We start from the raw sequence: 21,438 nt of genomic DNA, 5'->3' as shown, positions 1-21,438 counted from the left end.
GGGACGGGAGCCGGAACTTTTTTCACCAGAAAAAATCTTCCCCCTTTAAATCTAGAGGCGTTGTCCTGGGAACCTTGGCTCCCCTGACTCCGCCAACCTGCACCACTCCTCGGACCCCTTTTCCGCGTCGACTGGAACGGGCCCAATTCACCAGCACGTTTGGGTTTGGCTTCGGCTGTGTAATTCCACGCAGGAATACTTCTCTTCTTTCTTTTTGTCGTAGCTCTTCCAGATCCAGGCCCAAGGTAGGGCCACTCTTTTTCCAGCGCACACCGCAAGGGAGACTACTCCAGGGACTCGACCCCGCACGGGAGGAACCGCTCAGGTTCTCATACCAGCATGAGTACTGAGGCCAAGTCGGCTACTGGCCATAAGGCCGAGGGGTCAGTGGGTCCTCCTGGTGACGGTGCTGAGGGACCGGAAAGGTTCTTTTACCGGGTCTTCGCCCGAGGGGCTATGCCCTAGTACCGGACAGAGGTCCAAGTGGGCGCCTGTACGCACCATGTACCCCGCTGGGGCAACTCCTCCCTCAGGAGGCGCAAGAGCAGGAGGGACCTTTCAGGTCCTAATACCAGTGCAGGTACCAAGGCTGCTACAGCTACCGGCTGTCAGGCTGAGGGGTCACCAGATCCTACCGGACACTGCGCTGAGGGGCTGCACGGTTCTATTGCCGGGTCTTCACCCGAGGGGTTATGCCCTAGTACCGGACAGATGTTACAGGGGGTGCCTGAACGCACCATGTACCCTGCAAAAGCAACTCCTTCACCAGGAAGCGCAGGAGCGGGAGGGACCTTTCAGGTCCTGGTACCAGGGCTACTACAGCTACCAGCCGTCGGGCTGCAAGTTTCTATTGTCGGGTCTACGCCTGAGTGGCTGTGCCCCGATACCGGACAGTTGTCAGAGGGGGTGCCTGTACGCACCCCGCAAAGGCAAATCCTTCCCAAGGAAGCATAGGAGCGAGAGGGACCTTTCAGGTCCTAGTACCAGTGCAGGTACCGAGGCTGTTACAGTTAACGGCCGTCTGGCCCAAGGGTCCCCACATCCTGCTGGACACTGCGCTGAGAGGGCGCAAGGTTCTAATAGCGATCTTCACCAGATATGCTACGCAAAGTACCAGACCGATGTCAGAGGGGGTGCATGTATGCACCATGGACCCCACGAAAGCGTCTCCCTCCCCAGGAAACGTTGAAGCGGGAGGGGCCTTTCAGGTCCTGGTACTAGGGCTACTACAGCTACCAGCTGTCAGGCCTAGGGGGTCAGGTGATCCTAACGGGCAATTACCGGGTCTACACCTGAGGGGCAACTCCCTAGTACCGGACAGATGTCCGAGGGGGCGCCTGCACGCGCCACGCACTCTGCAAAGTTGTCTCCGTCCAGGAGGCACAAGCACGGGAGGGACCCTACAGGGACTTGTACCAGTGCAGGTTCCAAGGCTGCTACTACAGCTACAGGGATTTTGGTCAAGGGGTCGCTAGATTCTACCAGTGACTGAGTGGAGGGGCCACAAAATTCTATTACCGGGGATTAGCCCCGATGGACTACACCCTAGTACCAGACAGATGTCTGAGGGGGCGCCTTTACGCTGCACTACCGGCGACCTCGCCAAGGGCAATCTGCCTACCAGGCCCCGTCCTGAAGTGCAGTGTAGGCCTCAACCGCCACCGCCAGGAGTATTGGAAGTGGCGGGGCCCAACGCGGCAAGCACCCCCGACACAGGCACGGAGTATGCCGCCAGATAAAATGGCAGCTCGTTTAACACTTCGGAGAACAGGTAGGGGAACAAGTTTCCATGTGGGACTGGTCTTCACTAAGTCCGGAGCCCACGGCATACACTTTATTGTCGCAGGGCCGATACACCCCGCAGACAGATGGCAGAGCGGGTTCAGGCCGCATCACCCTCAAGGCCCCATGCCTCCAAGTGCTCCACCTGCCTGTGAAGACTGATTTTCTCGAAGACATGACCCTCGTGAGGTCCCCGCCGATGGATATCCTCAAGGAGGTGGTTAGGGACATATTCCCTCTGGTTCTGTCATGGCCACTCTGCCCTTGGTTCCAGCGCCTCCGGCTCCTGTGCAGCCCCACCTGCCCTGCCAGTACCCACTACTCCGGCTCCCATGCCTCCAACGACCTTGGCAGCCACAGTTTCCTTCTCAGCTGCCGGCTCGGGTCAGCACAGCTTAAACCCTATTCGGCGCAGCCTACCAGCAGGCACCTCCACACCAAGTTTAGGCAGCTGGAGTGACCCCCATTTGCTGTAGGCACTCTCACAGCTGCACTCCTCGGCCAATTCTGGTGCAGCGCCAGGCACGCTCCAAGGTAGGGCTGGCGGAGGACAAAAATAGTTGCGCAGGACGTAATGACGTCCACCGTGGCGCACATTGACACCTCAGGCTGTCTCGTTTGCACCGCCCACTGGCAGGAAGACTGCCGGGCTACAGGCGACCAATTCCAACCCGGACACCCAGGATCCCAAACTGGATCTCCTTGCTAAGGCACCCCTAAGTCATCTAGCCAGTCGCACGCCCATGCGGGCGCACAAGGTTTGCTGACCCTTGGATCCTCCCCAGTGTCCTTGGGCTACTGCCTACCAATCCCTCCCTCACCTCTCTTCCCCTCCCACAGTTTGGGACAATAACTCAGTGGGTGGACAGTTACTTGCAGGAAAGAGGCAGGCGGTGGAGGAAGTCCCAGCCACTCGGCGTGGTCTGGGCTCCAATTCATGGATTTTTGCCATACTTGGTTACCCCAGCACGTATTGCTGAGACATTGTGCACTGGAGTCTGGAGGTGCTCACTGGATCTGAAAGAGGCTTACCTTCATGTTCCTATCTGCAGCCCTGTCGGTCCTTTCGTAAGGTCAGTTTCATGGGACTTCCATTTCCTATACAAAGTCTACCCCGTGGCCTCAATTCGGACCCCAGGGTCTCTACAGGTGGGATGAATGTGTGGCAGCCCTACTGGGGGCCCAGGGTCACCACGCCTATCCATGCCTAGACTGGCTCATCAGGACATGGTCTCTGGAGGCACTCCCCCCACACTGCCTTCGCCCTTAGGCTTCCACTACACGAGTTGGGATTTTCCATCAATCGCAAGAAGTCACAGCTGGAGCCCAGGCAGACTCTAGCGCTCCTGGGCCTCATCTTGGATACGAGCTCTGAGAAAAATGTACCCTCAAGGGTCAATATCATAGCCATCAGTGGCCCATGGGGCATTTTCTCAGCAGAGCAGTGACCTTGGCACGGTGGTACCAACACCTAAATTGTAGTTCCACTTCGCAGCCTCCTGGAGTCAAGGGAAGGGATCCCAGCATTCCGCCACATCGCCATCACAACCTAGTCTGGTAGACCGCAGAGGGCATTTTACAGATAGGCAGGCCCTTTCGTCAGCCAGCTCTGCAGTGGATGAGAAGCTCCCTTGGACTGCAGTGTCCACGGTGAGGGTTCAGTCAGGAGCTGGCGGCCCTCGTCAACTGTCTCGTTGATGGCCATCTGGCTCGCCTGCAAAGCTGTTATGGCAGCCATCAGGCCTACCAGAACTCGTCGGAGGATGTTTTTTCTCATCCGCCAATCCGGTGGTTAAGATATTTGGCGGGCCTCACCAGGCCAGGCCAGGCTTTACCCGCCCAACAATAGGCCACACCTTGTGTGGGACCCCAACATGGTATTGAGCACCGGGGCACATAAACCCTCTGGGCCAATGGCATCTGCGGACATCAGGCTAGTTACCATTAGGTCAGCGCTCATGGTGGGTCTTTCGTCTGCATGCTCTCAGCGAAATCCAAGCTCGGAGGCCATCTGAGCCATACACTACCTTTCACAGGGACAGGGTGGTCCTCGTAACGCTCCTGCGTAATTACCTGAGGTAGTCTGTGTTCCAACTAAATGAAGAGATGGTTCTCCCTACTTGGTTCGCAGACCCTATGAACCCTGCTGAGGGTTCTGCACTGTCTGTATGTTAGGCAAGTGCCAAAGTTCTATCTGGGCAGGAACAGGAGCTTCTGCAAGTCTGAGGCTCTATTTATCACCTTTGGTGGGTCAGGGCCAGGATATCGGGCTTCCAAGGCCTCCATAGCAAGGTAGATGGTGGCCTCCTCAAGGAGGCTTAGGAGGGGCAGCACTAGCCACTTCAGGTGGACATGCAGGCCCTCGCAGTCAGAGTAAAGGCCACCAAGGTCGCCTTCCAGAGACTCGTACCGTGGCAGGTCATCAGCAAGGCGGCCACTTTGGCCACTCCCTCGGCTTTCTGCAAGCACTACTGTTGGGATGCCGGCTCTAGGTCAGACGCAGCATTTGGGCAGGCAGTATTAAGGAACTTGTTTTCTTAAAGAGGGTCACCTCTCCACCTTGGGGCTACATTCAGTTGTAATCGCCCGTACAGTATGGAGGAAAGGGGACGGGGATTAGGAGTAATTAAGTTACTCATTGTAGTGGCTAATGTACTCTTGGTCCATAGTACCCTTTCCTCCATACGTCCCACCATCCTCCCTCCTAATTAAACTGGTGTCAGTTAGCAATGGAAATATTGCCGATGCCTCAATGGGGACTGAAGAGTGGCGCCTGTGGGCGGAGTCAGGGGAGCCCATATTTCCAGGGTCGCGCCCCTCTAAATTTAAAGGGTACACAACATGGCCACTACGAAGATACTAGACACCAAGTACACGACATATACAAAACATTTCATATGGAGAGACCCGGAAGACGGCTCCATAAATGACAGCCACATTGACAGGCACCACCAGTAACAACCAATTGAACCAAAATGTACTAACTTCTCGCTATGGGCTAGGGCACAGGCATCTCTTTTGAGCGACCAATCAAGAGCTTGTAAACGCACAGATCATTTGTATTCAAGATTCTTGGTTGCATGAGCAACCGGTATGCAGTGGATACACAATACTAATGAATCCAGCAATAAAAAGAGCTAAAGGCTGCCCGTCAGTAGGCCTCCTGACCATGATTAAAACTGGCGAGAACATGGAAATAATAGAGTCCATAAACGTCCACTCATGGGCGCAATTGACCATACTTAAAAAGGCCCGGGCAAACTCTTGGCCCAAAACTGAGAAAACAAGCACTGGCGAGAATGGTATCTGTGGACTAATGAATGTTTACTGGAACCCTACTGCCATAGCAGCCGACCTCTTCATATATACAGTATTCACAGCAATAGATCTAGCAGCTGCGAACCACCCTAACGTAGACTGTCATCTGTGGCAACTTATATCTGTACCTATTCGACACCCACGGATGCATTCTTGATGCTAGTATGATCTCCTTCCGAGCAAGTCAGTGAAAGAAAGAAACTGCCAATAGAAACATAATCCGTTCAGACTGCTGGGATCCAAAAACTGGACGGGCAACCCCGACATGGGCTCACAGCTCGACAACCCCAATCATTGACTATATATTCATGTCCAAAAGAATCCATGATAATATCAAGACCAGCTACAACACGAGATCAGAGAACAGTGACCACCTCATTTTGACAAGATCCTGGCTAGGTTGTAATACAACTAATGAAAGACATTACCTTGCCTCCACTGAAAATCAACACTGGATTGAATAGACTGTGAATAAAGCAAAAGACAGTGGATAAACTGCCGGACATTTTTCAAAATACCCACCTTGAAGACCTCCAGAAATTGAACTAGGCTTGGCTATTGCACCTTTTTAAACAAACGATACACCTCAAACAAACTGCTCCCAGAAATCACATCTATGCCTATAACCTGAAAGTCGTTGAGAGAAAGAAAGCGCTCCGGAGTTCCTTAAGAGCGATAAAACTACAGAACCATATAGACAAATACAATCATCAAATTGGCAAAACGACGTTTTAAAAATTGGCTGATAAACCACAAAATGATCATACAACCGGAGGACGCCGGAAAAAATGCTATATGCAATGAAAAACAAACACAAGACGGCTGTGGTCCCTACTGACCTGCCAATCTTTGATAAGAGACCCATTGATCACTGATGTAACATAGGAGAGCTGGATTGGACACTTCACAAATCTCTACAAAGCAAGGCCCTTGCAAGTTGACGCTCCCCCTGTACAAAACAATCAAAAGTGGGAATTCGACTGGGAGGCAAGTGACATCCAGCATGTAATACAGAAGTTAAACTCCTCAAGGGCACCGGATCCTGACGTCCTTTCAAAAGAATTGCGGCAGCATCTTTGAATTAATCCAGAAGACGAATAACATTCCCACAACATGGCAATAAGCAATCATGATCCCAATGTACAAACGGGGGCCCACTAATGATCTGCAAAATTACCGCCCCATCGCTTTACTGGACCCCCTTGGGAAGATGTTTGCAAAAGTGCTCCTTGGCAACTTAAATAACTGGGCAGTCAAAAACGGTATGGGGTAAGACCAACTGGATTTGTTAAACACCTCGGAACGAATATCAATCTTTTCCTGCTGAATCTTTTAAAGCAGGGAAGCTATCCAATACAGAACACCAACTTTCGCTGCATTTGTAGACTTAAAATTAGCATTCGACCTGGTGTCCCATCGCCATACTTGAGCCAATCAAGCTGCTATATTCAAGCAGGTTGATCCAGATCAGAATGTCTAAGGAAGGCTCATTATCCGATCCGACCATTGGCAGCCACCCTGTTGACAGCGGATTATGAGGAATATATATCCATCCAAACGATAAACCCGCCTAAACTGAGCACCACTCCCATATCATGAATGATGTAGCTGATGACATTGTTCTGTTAGCTAAAACACCAAGACGGCTCTAAATTGCCCTGAATAAATCTGAAGAATACAGGACTAATAATCAAATGGAAATAAATGTGGAAAAAACAAGTCATGTCACACTCACGACAAACGAAGAGAAAGCCAATCACTACTTCCTTCTTTCTTGGGAACCAAAAATTACACCAAGTCAAAACGTTCAAATATCTGGGAGTCTGGCTCAGTCAATCGCCAGTCGAGAAAGAATGGACTCTGCATCTAAAAATAAAAGCACTAACACTAGCCCGACAACGCCGAATGTTGCATCATAAATTTGGGAAATTTTCTGACACCACTGATAAGCTTCTACAGACAAAGTGGTAGCCATATTGGCATACGGTGGTGAGGCCATGATCAATATGGACGATACAACATGGCAACAACTCGCGGGCATTTTTTGCCATCACCATCGTTCCCGGTGCCACGTATTCGGTTTGAACTGGCTCTCCAATCACTGTCGTCAATTGTTGCATGCAAACAACTTTATCTCTATCGGAAAATAGTCGCTGAACAAAATGTACCAGCACTCGACATCTTCCAGTACAAATCCAGCGGAAACACAGAACAAACATTGGCTATATGGAAAAAATGTGTAGATGGTAAAAGAGAAGCAGCTGAATTATCAATGGACACATTAATGAATCGGCCGCAAAAAGCGAAAAAGATAATTGCGGACAACGATTGGATCATAACAAATGACTTAAAAACCCAATATCAACATGATCTCCCATGTCGATTTGACCAGAGACCCCTGAACAAGCTACCAACATACTTGAAGTTATTTCCATTACACAGCATACTTGAAATCTTCATGAGAATACGGCTAAACATCATGCCGACACGTGGAATCCTGGCATCGAGGAAAATATTGTACGAACACAACCACTGTCACTTTTATAATGACAAAGATGCAATAGAATCCTTGCAACACATCATTGATATGCCCAGCACTGACGGAAAAAAGAAACCAATACAGAGAAATGTTCTTTTTGATGTTTGTCAATCTGCTTAGAATCACATGCTGTGCATAGTCCGACATCCAGTGGTAACCGCCGAGTATTGCATCTTGTCTTTCGAGAATCGAAAGAGGACATCGACATGGGCGTGTCTGTAACACTATCCCTACGTGACGTGTAGTGTACCCAAGAGCCCTCACGCGTCGAGGTCCCTCAGATTTTTTTTTCCACCCAGATAACTGGTCGCCCTTATGCAGAGTTCGTAAAGAACATTGCTATTGTCCAACGACCTTTGGTCGAATTATTCTATAAATATATTTAATATCACCCCTTCCGTCCCTTGTCTCGCTGGCTGTTCCAGTTTCTGCCGAAGACCTGTGAGATGCGACGGAAGGTGATCCTGTCGGCGTTGCCGACCACGTGGCCGGGCCTTCTGCCGGCCTATACAGTAGGGAGAGTGGGGTCGGGTGGACATTTCCTTTCAAACTAAAAATGCCTTTCCCTGTCTTCCCTCTTTCCCAGTTGGTCTTAGTCACTCAGTGTAACCTCAGCTATGGAGAGGACTCCATTTAGATTTTGCCAAATTTCTAAGAGCAAATTCCCATGGAAGGATAAGCACAGATGGTGTAACCGGTGCTTGCCGCTGAATCATGAAGAGGAAGAGGGTGCGGCCTGTATGCTCCTCCACCCCAAGACTTTGAAGGTGTGTAGAGTAAAACAGTGGGTGGCCTACGGTATGTCCAAGGCCGGGACTTCTCCCACTGCTGCTACCACCGAATGTGACGACTGCAAGAGTGACTATCAGGCCTCCGAACCGGAGGTTGTTGACCTTTTGACAGAACCCTCGCGTTCCGCATAGTCACTCCCTGGCCCCGATAGGCACGGCGTAAGCTCTGCTATGGGAAAGTCACACCCCGGCGACAAAGATTGACACGTGCATGACACTAAGCACACAACCCCTAGCCTTACGTAGACTACGTTGAAAAAGACTTTGGCGCCAACGAGTGCACCAGTAATTCCAGTGATACCCGCCGATGGACGAGATCGGCAGCCCTCACCGCAGCTGCATGCGCGCCTAGCGACTGGGCAATCCAAGACAAAGGGCGCTACCCCCAAAACACAGTTCTGTCGACACGCATCACAGGAAAGCGTACGGCGACGACAAACGAAGGACTCCAGACAAGGACTTAACACCGCCGAAAGTTACTGCGCTGCCGGTAAAGGTGGCCGATAGGGGCAAGGCCCCGATTCTGCCGAAACACTCACAACCGTCAGATGTACCTACGTGCCTCCCGACTGGTGAGGACGTCGAGGTCAGTCTGGCAATTGTGGCCGCTGATTCCCATAAACATCAGGCTAGGGACTCTCAAAGTCTCAAAGACCTAAAGACCTGCCGAGATCGAAGGATAGCGTTCAGAAGTCGAGGGAAGGGCACAGGGATACCCCACCTTCATCGGTCCCGCCAGAGGACTTCTCTGAGGGAGAGGAAGGACTTTCTTCGACGCTAAGGCACAGAGCTCTGTTTTTTGACGGAAGAGAGTGCTAGGGACACTTTTTCGACAGAAGACTGAGACACCTTACCACCCCTAGACCGTTCTAGATCGTCAGTCTGGACTAGGAAGAAGTTTGAGGACTGCATGGAAAGGCTGGACATGTTTGTTTCACGTGCAGAACAACCTATACCAAGAAAGCCAAGGGAGGAAAGCCCTACTATCCCTAGATCCAAAGTCCCAAGACTTTTTGACCCCTCTCTAGAAGAGGACATATATAATTATGACCTTGCTGAAGAAGACATTCTACCGGTTAAGGTACAGGAGAATACTTTATATAACGAGGAGGAACATGAGCCCATTGGAGATGAGTACATTGAAGATGAACCTATTGAAGGCTTGGGGGAGGACCCAGATGTGAGTGACCCTCAACCATGGCAGTCCCCAGAGCCACAAGACCCAGATATTCTGGCCTTGGGCTCTCCTCAGAACACCCCTACAAGAAATCCTTCTCTTGTTGATGATCAACTAACATTTAATGTAATGCTACGTAAAGCAGCTGATCACTTTAAAATTTCCACTGAAGAGGCAGCACCTGAAGCTGACTTTGTTGAGGATATACTCAGAGAAGCCGCCAACCAGCCAAGCCATCCATCCCTCTGCTCAATTCGATTAAAAATGCCTTGCTCCATCTTTGTCTACATCCCTCTTACGAGAGGTGCAAACCCAAGAATTGAAAAACTCTTCCGCCCCTCTTAATCAGACCCTCTATATATTTGAGGTCATTCCACCCCAGATTCTTTGGTAGTCACTACCACAAGGAAAAGAGCAGGGGTTCCTTTATCAACCAGTGAGGCTCCCCCTGACAAAGAAGGGAAAAGACTTTATGCCCTGGGTAAAAGGGTTACCACAGCGGCACCGTTCTCCACGCATATCGCCAGTAACACCACTCTGTTTGCCACTTACGCAGATGCGCAATGGGCTTTAATACAAGAAGGCCCACAAGAGGCTCCAGAACCTCTAAGGACCCGCCTACTTACCACAGTCTCTGAAGGTAGGCAAGTTAACCAAAGTATTTTAAAGAACACTTTGGATTCTGCCGAGGCAGCCAGCTGAGCCCTCGCTCAGGGCATTCTCCTCAAGACACGTGTGGCTTTGAAACCTGAAACGCAAGCGTCTCTTATAAACAAACCTGTAGAGGAATCCAGTTTGTTTGGAAAGGCGGTCGATGAGGCCTTGGAGACCGTGAAAAAAGAACATGAAACCGTAAGAGTTTGGACCAAATTACTCAGACCTTCCACAAGGCGAGGATTTAGAAACAGGTTTTTTCGTGGTCAACGCTCCACTCACCAACAATACCCTTCAGGAAACAACTGGAACTCTCCACAGGGAACCAATACTTACAATACCCCGTACCCCCAAAGGTGGCAGCAGCGTGGTAAGGGAAGAGGCAGTAACCCGACTTCTAGAGGTTCTCCTGCCTCAGGCTCCAAATGACTCGAAGATTTGGGTCCCCTCCCATGCCTCTCCAGTCGAGGGCCAGCTGACGACATTCCTGAAACCATGGGAGGGAATAACCAGGGGCCAGTGGGTGCTAAAAACCATAGCCCACGGGTACTTTGTAGAGTTCAACCAATCCCCAAAATACAGACCTCCAAGTCAACGAAGACTAACACCAGAACATCTTTGCATACTTCAAGAAGTCGAGATACTGGAACAAAAAGGAGCCATAGAGTTCGTACTTCCATCACAGGTAAAGGAGGGTATTTATTCAGTGTACTTCCTTGTACCCAAAAAGGATCTAACATGCGTCCTGTTCTAGATCTGCCCCCAGCTAACAAGTTTGTAAAACCACAGAAATTTTGCATGGTAACCCTGCAGGAAGTACTTCCTCTGCTCCATGTTGCCAGCCACAGAAAGTACCTCAGGTTTATGATGGAAAACAAACATTATCAGTTCAAGGTACTACCCTTCGGCCTAGCATCTGCGCCAAGGGTATTTACAAAGCTACTAGCAGTAGCAGCAGCACACCTGCGCAGGCAATCCATTCCAGTTTATCCTTACCTCAACGACTGGCTCATAACAGGGGACTCCTTCAAAACATGTCTGTCAAATACCCAAAAGACGATGGATCTTTTATTCAGCCTGGGTTTCTCCATCAACGAGAAAAAATCCAGCTTAGACCCCAGGCAAGTCAAACAATTCCTAGGGGCTATAATTCGAACAAAGGGCAGCCTAGTCTTCCCCTCCAACGAGAGGGTTCAAAACATGTTATTTCAAATCCCTCACTATGTAGCCAGTCGAGAGGTAACAGTACGCAAGGCTGTGCGTCTGTTAGGAATGATGGCGTCATGTATCTATTTAGTTCCTCACGCGCGCCTGCGCCAAATGCAAGAGTGGCTAAGCAACCAGTGGTGTCAGGCCAACGGACAGTGGGACGATTTAGTAGTGGTCTTGCCAGCCCTAGTTCTCTCTCTGCAGTGTTGGTCGAGGGAAAACCTCTTGAAAGGGAAATCCTTCGCCACCCCCGTAGTGGAAGCCACTCTAACTACGGATGCCTCCCTTACAGGGTGGGGAGCCCACCTGCTTCAGCAGACAGCAAGTGAAGTTTGGTCGCCAGACATATCCTCCAACCACATAAACCTGCTGGAACTGCTGGCAGTGTTCAAAGCACTGAAAGCGTTTGAAACACAACTACAGCGAAATACTTTCCTAATCCTCACAGACAGCACCACGGCCAGGTACTATCTGAACAAACAGGGAGGCACTCATTCTCCAGGGCTGTCCAAACTGTCTTAGAACATTTGGAAGTGGGCTCTCAAACACATGTTCCTGTTATCACAACATGTTCCGGGGGAACTCAACCTTCTGGCAGACCTACTCAGCAGAGACTTTCCGTTGGCCAGGGAGTACGAATGGCGATTACACTGAGACATCGTTGCCAACGTTTTCGCACAATGGGGTTTTCCAGAGATCGATCTGTTCGCGACTCTGGAAAACGGCCAATGCCAAGATTACGCCTCCAGGTACCCCCAGAACCGATCCAAGGGGAACGGACACTGGATAACATGGTCAGGGAACATGGAGTTCTGTACACACCTTTACAAAACACTATTGCCTAGACACTCATTCTAGGTCTGATTCTCAGGTGGGACAGGCAGTACTAAGACATCTTTTCACTACTGTTCCTTCTCACAACCCACCTCCAACTCCACGTACTGCTCACTAGTCTATGCACAGCATGTGATTCTAAGCAGATTGACAAACATCAGAAGACATGCATTACTTACTGTAAAAGCATTTCTGATGGTTGTATCTGCTTAGGTTCACATGCGCCCAACCTTCTGCCCCGCTCGGATGGAAGGAACATAAACGTCTTACTACATTTCCTTTTCTGTACTCACTCACGATGGTCATAAGGCTCCCTCTTGGCAGAAAAAATACAATCGGACGGACCTACAAGTCACGTAGGGTTAGTGTTACAGGCACGCCCATGTCGACGTCCCCTTTCGATTCTTGAAAGACAAGATGCAATACTCTGCAGTTACCACTGGACGTCGGACTATGCACAGCATGTGAATCTAAGCAGATGCAACCATCAGAAATGCTTTTACGGTAAGTAAAGCATGTCTTTAAAAATCAGAATCCTCTCTCCCCTGAAGACAGATGGGCCCAAAATGTGCAAATGAAAAAAAATTATCTACACAATCGTGAAATTTTGGAACGTCATGGACACTTCTGAAATTTGAAAGCGAAGGAAGCAAAGAAACACCCATCAGCGTTCTCCTTGTCAGGAGATAGACATCCCTGTCTAACTAAATATTTATTTTATTTATTTGCATAGCGCACTTACAGCCCAGAGGCATCGAGGCGCTGTTACATGAATTTTTGTAAGATTTTGAGGCGACCAAGGAGGTCTCTTGGTTACAGGTACATTGGTCATAGAATTATTGGATATAAAACGGGTGCATTCATAAGTTTTACAGTGCAGTAATTATTACATCAATAATTAATATGGACGTAGCTTGACTGGAACTGCAGTTTGAAATGTAATAATAATAATGAAAGATGAAAGGTTTGTCCATAAAACCATATCATTGTAATAAAAAAGGGAAGTTTTTTCCTGGTGAAAAAGGTTCTGTCTCCCGTCCCTCGCAAGGGACATCCATACAATATGGAGGAAAGGGGACTATGGACTAGTAAGTTAGTCACTACGGTGAGTAACTTGTAATTGTTGACAAAAATGACACCCAAGGGTGCTTTACTGCAGCTGCGAACGCAGCCCGCGGTAAAGACACACCACGGTAGTAAAAAGTAAATCACGGCCACCAGCCATTAATCGGGCAAAGGGTAACAAAATTGTTACATGAGAAGCTAGACAAAGGGGATACTAAGTAACCCCTCCAGCACCCTATTGTAAGATTGTGTGTGCTGGGTCTAGAAAGTTACAATTGTAAAGTCATTTTCACTTTACTGCTGCTGGAAACAGTAGTTATCTAAGGGAAAGGTATTTAAACCTTTGGGGAAATCTGAAAGACTTCCTTGTAGCACTACACTGAAGGTGCTGTGTGCTACAGTGTAAAAAGATGCCTATGGAGTTTGTCAGACTTCAAAAACCAAAAGAAACAGAGTTAAAATCACATGAAAATACAGGAGCGAGTTGGAAAAAGGTTCTCTCTCCCTCCAGGTAAAAAATGAAAAAGTCTTAGAATCCAGCAAAAGAGCTGGGGGTCTCTAAGGTAGAGAGGAATAAGCACATTTCTGGGAATTCTCCCTAACAATTACTGTAGTAGTGAAACTAGGGTTTCGGAGCAAAAAGAATGAATGAGTGAGGAAAAGTTCCACTCCGGATGACAGATCAACAAGTCCCAGCAGTCCAACAAAACTGCTGGGGGTATCAGGTTGAGGGGAATTGGTACAAGAAATTAAAATTCTCCCTAACAAAGAGCAGTCGTGAAGTAGGGACTGTAAGGTCGAGAAAGCAGTGTACATGGAGGAAGGATATGGATGGAAGGAAGAGCCACGGTTGAAGATTTGAGTGGAAGGGAGGAATAACCGAGGGTTTAAATGTTCTCTTGGAAATGGGAGTGGTTGGTGGAGAGGAAGGATGGTGGTCGATTCAAAGGAGCGGTCCGAAAGTGTTGGCGAGACAGTATTGTTGGTAGCTGAGGTCAGGTCAAGACAGCTGCCCGCAAAGTGAGTGATTAGGTAATGGTTAGAGTGCATAGCGTGTACATTGAGAAGATTGAAGGTCAGAATTTTGCGGACTGTTAGGAGAAGGAAGGTTAAGGACACCTAAGAGAATGAGGTGACTGGGAGAGAGAATCAAGGGGCTGCCAGAGTTCATTGAAGAATGGTTCAGTGGGGCCATAAAGGTGATAGAAATTAACTGAGAGTGAGGAAGAGCAATAATTGAATGTGAATTCAAAGGAGGTAGCATCGTACCTCCTTTGAATTTACATTTGAATTTGGATGTAGCATTGCCGGGGTGGGGTAAGATGTTAAGGTGGAAATGAAATGGGTGCCTGACACCACTGCCTTTGCCTGTCCGATGCGTAGAGTAAGAGCAGGAAAGGTTGGAGTCATGAAGGGCTGCCAGGGTAGCCGTGTCGGAGGGAGAGATCCAGGTGTCAGTGATGGTAAGGAAATGAAGGGGAGGAGAGCAGAGTGAAACTAATCAGTGATGAAGGAAGTCTTATGGCAAATCGAGAATACTAGAGTGCCGAGTTGATGTTGCATGGAGGAGTTTAGTTAGAGTTGGAGAGGTGGGTTGGCTAGGTGATGAGAGCAGATCTGTCTGTTGGCTCACGTGTTTTGTTAGTCTGGGTTTGGTATGGAGATGATGTGGGGAGTGAGTTTTGATGGGGATAGGAAAGTTAAGAGTTGTAGTGTGATCTGAGCGAGCATAAGGAGAGAATAGCAGGATGATGAGGGCGTGGGGGGGATCCCTGAAGGGCGCACACAGTATGTCTGAGACTTTGACATTGGGTAAGCCAGTTAAGAACCCACGAAATGACCAGGTCATCAAATCATATTGGTAAGATGGGGCTTTGTGTTTCCTTTCTTGATGCAGATTTTTCCTTTCTTGATGCAGATTTTTCCTTTCTTGATGCAGATTTTTCCTTTCTTGATGCAGATTTTTCCTTTCCTGATGCAGATTTTTCCTTTCCTGATGCAGATTTATTTTTCTCTCCCTCCATTGACTACTCAAGCTGTAACGCAATGACTAAAATCATATACAGGTGCTTGCGCTTATTAGACGCTGACAGTTCAGTTACTTGTTTATGCTTATATATATTTTTTCTTGTTCAGGCAATGGAGCAACGAGAAAAGCTTCAAGATTTGGAAAATCTAATTGCCAGTTTGGGTACAGGGGAAGAAACTGTGACTGATGAAGCCTTTGAGGATCGGTTGAAGGAGGCAGAAATGGCAATCATGGATCTCTTGCGGGATGCACAGGAAAGCAAAGGTACAGCTGCTCAACAGGTCACTAGGAAATGCAAAAATTAGTAGAAGCGTTATGTACGAAAAATAAGGCCCTGCAGGCAGGCCATGAACACATCAAGCATGACCAGCAAATGTTCCTTTTAATTCATGTGGAACACTTTTTTAAATGTACATGTTTAGCTCCTTCATTGCTTCTCCTTACCTTTTTAAATGTTGCATTGCAGAAGTACAAGAATGAGTAGAGGCTAAAATGCCCACTCAGCCCTCGCTGCTACAAGCCAACAAAATCCAACACAATCATAAAGGTAAAACAGGTACAGTTGAGAGCTATACCGCCTTTGCCTTTTGTCATTAAGTGGGCCAGGAGAAGGCTATGATCTTAAGAGGGGTGTGAAGGTGATTGCGTCGTGACCCAAAAAGCAAAGCCATAACAGTCCAAAATTAAGAGAATGTCCAATCACGGTTTTATGATAACACACCATCTCCAAAGTAACTAAATAGAAAGACTACTAAAAACTCACCCCAGAGGAAAGAAAAGAGTAAGCCACTATGGCACAATGCAGCACTCTGAGTAATGAATCAGGGGTGTAAGGCAAGTAAAAGCCACCATGTTCTTTAAAAATGATGCTTCTTGGATGCAAAAAGGGAATTGTTAACCTAACAAGTTCCTAGGGCCCAGAACTGGACCAGGCGGTGTTAGGCAACGTTTAAATAAAGTACCCTCTGGGAACATTACAAACAACTGACTACAGGTGTAGGCAACCCAACCTTTGGTATAAGCTTGTACTACACAGTTTTGGTAGCGTGTAGTACAGGCTTCTCAAGAGGGGAAATGTGAGCTGTAGTGGAATTGCACAAAGATTCACAGTTACAGGTATTCAAATAAACTCTTACATTTCTTGCATAAACAATTATTTATCAGTCAGTTATAAAGCCTTCTTCAGAAGGGAGCAATAGAATAGTAACGCACAAATATACTTCAATACTGTACACAGATAAAGCCCTTTTGGGATGGCCCACAGAGACAACCTACACCCACAGGTGACATCATTAACACGGGTGCTGGGGACATTAATACCTTACTTGTTAGCATTCAGAAGTAAGTTAAGTAAGTAAAAGGCAAAGGTTATTAGAACACAATTTACAAATATTCATAAGCAGAGCAAATACTTTCAGATAGCACTTAGAAGAGTCATTCAATTCAATAGGCTAAAGTCTTTGTGTAGGATGCAGCACTTCAGGTAAGTAAATGGAAAAGTCTTTGCACAAGTTCTTAGGAGTCTTTGATAAAATGATGAATGAAAAGTAGGGCCACAAGCTGATTAGTCTTGTGAGTTGCAGAAGTTACAAGCACTTGCACTGTAAGAGGTAAGTTCTCTTAGGCTAGTTTTACAGTACCTTAGTATAGAAGAAAAAGATGCAGCTGAAAACCTCTGTTCCTGTGCAGCTCTGCAGATCTGACTGTTCATGGGCCTCAGTCGTGGGGACAAGAGGGAAGATGTTGGAGGACTCCTGCACTGTACTGGCACCCGGCAAACTTTACTTTCAGTGGCTGTTTCGCGTTTCAGCTCCTTGCGGTACAGCAAATAGCAATAAGCGTGGTTCCTGGCTGTTAGGGAGAACTCATAAATGTGCAAATTCCCTTCACCTTAGAGACCCCCAGCAACTTTGCTGGAATTTGAGGACTTGATCTTTTTTTACCTGGAAAGTGTGTGAGCCTTTTTTCCCCACTCTTTCATATATTTTGCTGTGTTTTTTACTCTTGTGTTCTTTGATTATGGGGTTTTAGATAACTCTATAGGTATCATCTTTTCATTTGTCTCACACAGCACCCTTAGTGCAGTGGCACAGGGAAAGCTTTTCAGGCTTTCCCAAGGTTTAAATACCTTCTCTGGGATAAACTGTTTCCCAGAGTAAGTAAAGTGAAATTGACTTTACTTGTGTTTTTAAATTCCTAGGCCTAGCACACCCTGTCTTACAGTAGATTGTTGGAGGAGTTACTTAGTATCCCCTATGTCTAGATACTCGTGTAGCAGTCAAATGCTACCCTTTCCTCTCAGAATGGCTGGTGGCAGTGGTTTTACAATGAACAACCATGATTTTTCCCGACCGTGAACCATTTGTCGCTCCGGTAATGTTAACTCGCGGAAGCCACGTTTTTCAAGATGGCGTCTGAGACCCCTTTGTTTAAACGGGTCCTGATCTTCTTTTTTCGCCATTTCTTTTTGGAAAGGTCCTTCTAGAGTTTGTCTCTGCGCGCCAAACCTAGTTTGGTCTCTTTGTTCTCTTAGGATTGCCTAAAACCACCAAATAATTGACCGCTCCAAGTTTTCCCACAGCCTTGAAGGGTCCAATCCATTTGTCCTGCAAGGCCCCCTGGCTGGTCTTGAGTGAACTCAACCATGTTGGCCTTCTGGTCATCAAAAACAAGGTACACTGACCACTAGCTACCCACCTCTTACACACCAAAGGGGCTACTCATCAGCAATTTTCCTCATATTAGGAATTTCATCAAGGTCAAGGTGATATATTTAACATATTTTAATAGTTAATTACTCAAAAACATAACAATAAAAAGGCATAAAAAACCATTTCCAGCGTTCATCATTTTTTTTGAACCACAATAGAGAGAAAATACCACTTTGCATGTATGACTGTTCAAACCAATGTATTTTACAATGGGTAAGCATTCATTGGCAAATGTGATGTTAGTAAAAGCGTGCCTTAATCACATTACAATTATACATAAAGTAGTATAATAGCGTCTACAATCTAAGTGTGTTTCTGGGGCCAAAGACAGCACCGTTGCAATCTAAAGCTTATCGATAGTGTCATTGGACCCGTCTTCAGGACCCAGTTGGTTGGGAACCAGGTTACACTATCAACATGGCGCCTATATGTCGGTGTGGTAACCTAAAGGATAAGTAAAAATAAAATAAATGTAAAAGTTGCTCAATGTGTCTAAGAACCTTGTATCAATGTTGTGATGATTAAAAAGCAAAAAAGTAGCCAAATTGCTGACCACCTGGTTATTTCTGATGTGATGGGCGAGGCGATTGCAAAAGTCAATTTAATTTTGGCGGCAGACAAGTCCGTCTCAATGGTTCAAGCTGTAGATCAATACATATTTTTAATTAATAGATGTATGGCTTAGAAGCGGTTATTATCATAGTGATGGGTAATCAATATTTACCATTCCGTATAAACCTCAGTGTGGTTGGCAGATCCCACGTTACGTCTTAGTCGCAGACGTCGGTCATGTCAATGCTAGGGCACTACGTTTCCTACACGGCATCATAGAATCTATAGTGGGTAAGAATATATATTAATTCCCCACTGTTTCTACTTAGTAGTAAGTTAAATTCAAATCTGCATCACTTATACAGTGGTGATCCACAGGGATGCCTTGGTTAACGGGTGTCTCCTATTTCACTGCGAGATATCGACTCGCAGAATGCTTACTCCAGAGGATTATTCTATGTGAGGACAGGAAAGGACAAGTCATACTCTTGTTCATTGGTCAAATGACCGTATGTGCCCTCCAAGTTTTTAATGGAGGGATCATAGCGGGCTTACCGCTCAAGTCTCTCCCAACGATCGCAGGGTGTCGGTGTAAGACGCGGCTGCATTCACGCCGTGTTCATAGATGAAAAAAGTACACGTAAACATCGAGGAAGGACTCTACAATCTTATATAAGCGTCTTCCTGTTTAGAAATCAAAAAGGGGGAAGGACTAAGGACTCCCACAGTGTTATCACAGGGGCAGCCATTTTGGAACGGGTGAATGATTACAAACACTGGCTGGCTGTTGGAAGACCCTGGGATAGCATGGAGCTCATGTCCTTGCATGACTGCATCCATAAACATCGCGCTATGTTGTTTATATATGCTAATCTATAAAGATGATTATTCTGTGGCAAGTTATTTAACATCAGCCACTAATTTTGTAAATGATTTAAATGTGCTACGGGCTCATTCCTTGTACTCGACATTGAGAAAATAGGCACTTTAAGTGCTCACGCAATGCTAGATAAATTATACAGGTGGTCATTATCATACCATCATATAGGACCCACCATTATCGTAAGCAATAGTTTTGTGCACCAATGCTTCACACCCAATAGAATGTTTATATAGTGGATAAAAAGATTTCATTCCTGTTCGTGTTTTAAGGGACATATCCCTATTACCACCAAGTGGGTGAGCTTTAGTTGTTTGAATGACAAACAAAACATCTCCTCGCATGTATGTTTGGCCTTTGTATAGTGGGCTACAAGTGGTTTGTCCGGAGTGCCATTACGAATGGCTGAACGATGTTCGCCAATTCGCACTTTTACAGACCTGACAGTTTTACCTACATATATTAGGCCGCACGGGCATTTTATTCCGTAAATCACCCATTTGGTTAAACAATTTGAAAAGGATCTATATTTCCAAATCCGGCCATTAAGGTCAATTTGTTTCAGATTTTTTGTCAGATGGCAGACTGCGCATTGTCCACATGCGTAATGACCATTCACTGGCGGTAAACCCCACAGTGTAGATTGTGTTGGTATCTCATTATTAATTATTGGGTAGGTGTGTACTAGTTTGTCTCGGAGATTTGGCATCCGTTTGAAAGCGAATCTCGGGCAATTAGGTCTAAAATCTTCAGTGTGAATGATTTTCCAGTTCTTTAAAATGACCCTCCTTAGATCATTGCTCAGGGGTGAGAAAGATGAAACGCATGTAATTCTCTCATCCTGAGGGTTCTTGTGTTTTAGTAGAATGACCTCACGGTTAGCATTGCGTGCTCTTTTCTGGTCATGCCAATGCTTCACCAGTGCCTGACCTGCTTTCATGTTTTCGGACGCTTCTGTCATCATGTGTCTTTCTCCTTCGGAGACCTAACACCTAGTCAGTGACTCTCACTGGCTTGTAGGAAGGAGCACTCTCCAACCCCTCTTTGATTAGAGCCAATGGACCTCTAACTAGATGACCATAGAGAAGCTCAAAGGGACTGAATCCAACCCCTTCTTGAGGGACTTTCTCTATAAGCAAAGAGAAAGCATGGCAGTAGAAGGTCACACTTTCTTTTAAGGGGCTCTTCTAAAGCACCTATCATGCTCTTCATAGTTCGATTAAACCTCTCTACCAATCCATTCATCTGGGGATGGTAGACAGTTGAGGACTTGTAGGTCACCCCCACAGATTTTCCACATGGCCTGCATGTAGTGGGACATAACATGTGATCCCCTGTCAGAGATAACCTCCTTAGGAAAACCTACTCTGGTAAAAATACCAAGTAAGGGCTTAGCAACTGCCAGAGCATTAACAGTCCTCATAGGTATAGCTTCAGGATACCTGGTAGCATGGTCTACCACAACCAATATAAATCGGTTGCCTGAAGATGTGGGAGGGTCTAAGGGACCAACAATGTCGATTCCTACCCTCTCAAAAGGAACCCCCAACACTGGGAGGGGCACCAAAGGTGCCACATTCTTGGCTCCACTCTTGCCAGATGTCTGACAAGTGTGACAGCCCCTACAGAATGTATGTACATCAGACCCCAACTTAGGCCAGTAGAAATGAAGAACAATCCTTTCCTTGGTCTTCTTAAAGCTTAAGTGCCCAGCTATAGGAATCTCATGGGCTAACTGTAGGATCGGATGTCTCACCTCCTGGGGCACTACAAGTCTTCTATAGTCTCCTGGGGTAGACTCTGTAGGTTCACTTTAGAGAACGCCATCCTCCCAGTACAACCTGTGCTTCCCTGGCTCTTGCCATTACAGCTGGGAAGCTGCCTGTTGGCGAAGTCC

General features: G+C 47.1%; 1 protein-coding gene across 1 annotated transcript in view; it reads left to right on the top strand.

Moving 5' to 3' along the window:
* The window catches only part of LAMC1 (laminin subunit gamma 1), a 922,342-nt gene that overhangs the window by 749,648 nt on the left and 151,256 nt on the right, over positions 1-21,438 (top strand). Inside the window, exon 18 of the mRNA XM_069641408.1 lies at positions 15,506-15,662. Coding sequence (XP_069497509.1) covers positions 15,506-15,662 — 157 coding nt within the window. The remainder of the gene's footprint in view (positions 1-15,505; positions 15,663-21,438) is intronic.

Source organism: Ambystoma mexicanum, chromosome 1q (assembly GCF_040938575.1).
Source record: "Ambystoma mexicanum isolate Mex_15411 chromosome 1q, UKY_AmexF1_1, whole genome shotgun sequence".
Taxonomy (NCBI): domain Eukaryota; kingdom Metazoa; phylum Chordata; class Amphibia; order Caudata; family Ambystomatidae; genus Ambystoma; species Ambystoma mexicanum.
Note: the sequence above shows the minus strand (reverse complement) of the source record. Positions and strands in the feature narration are given on the sequence as shown.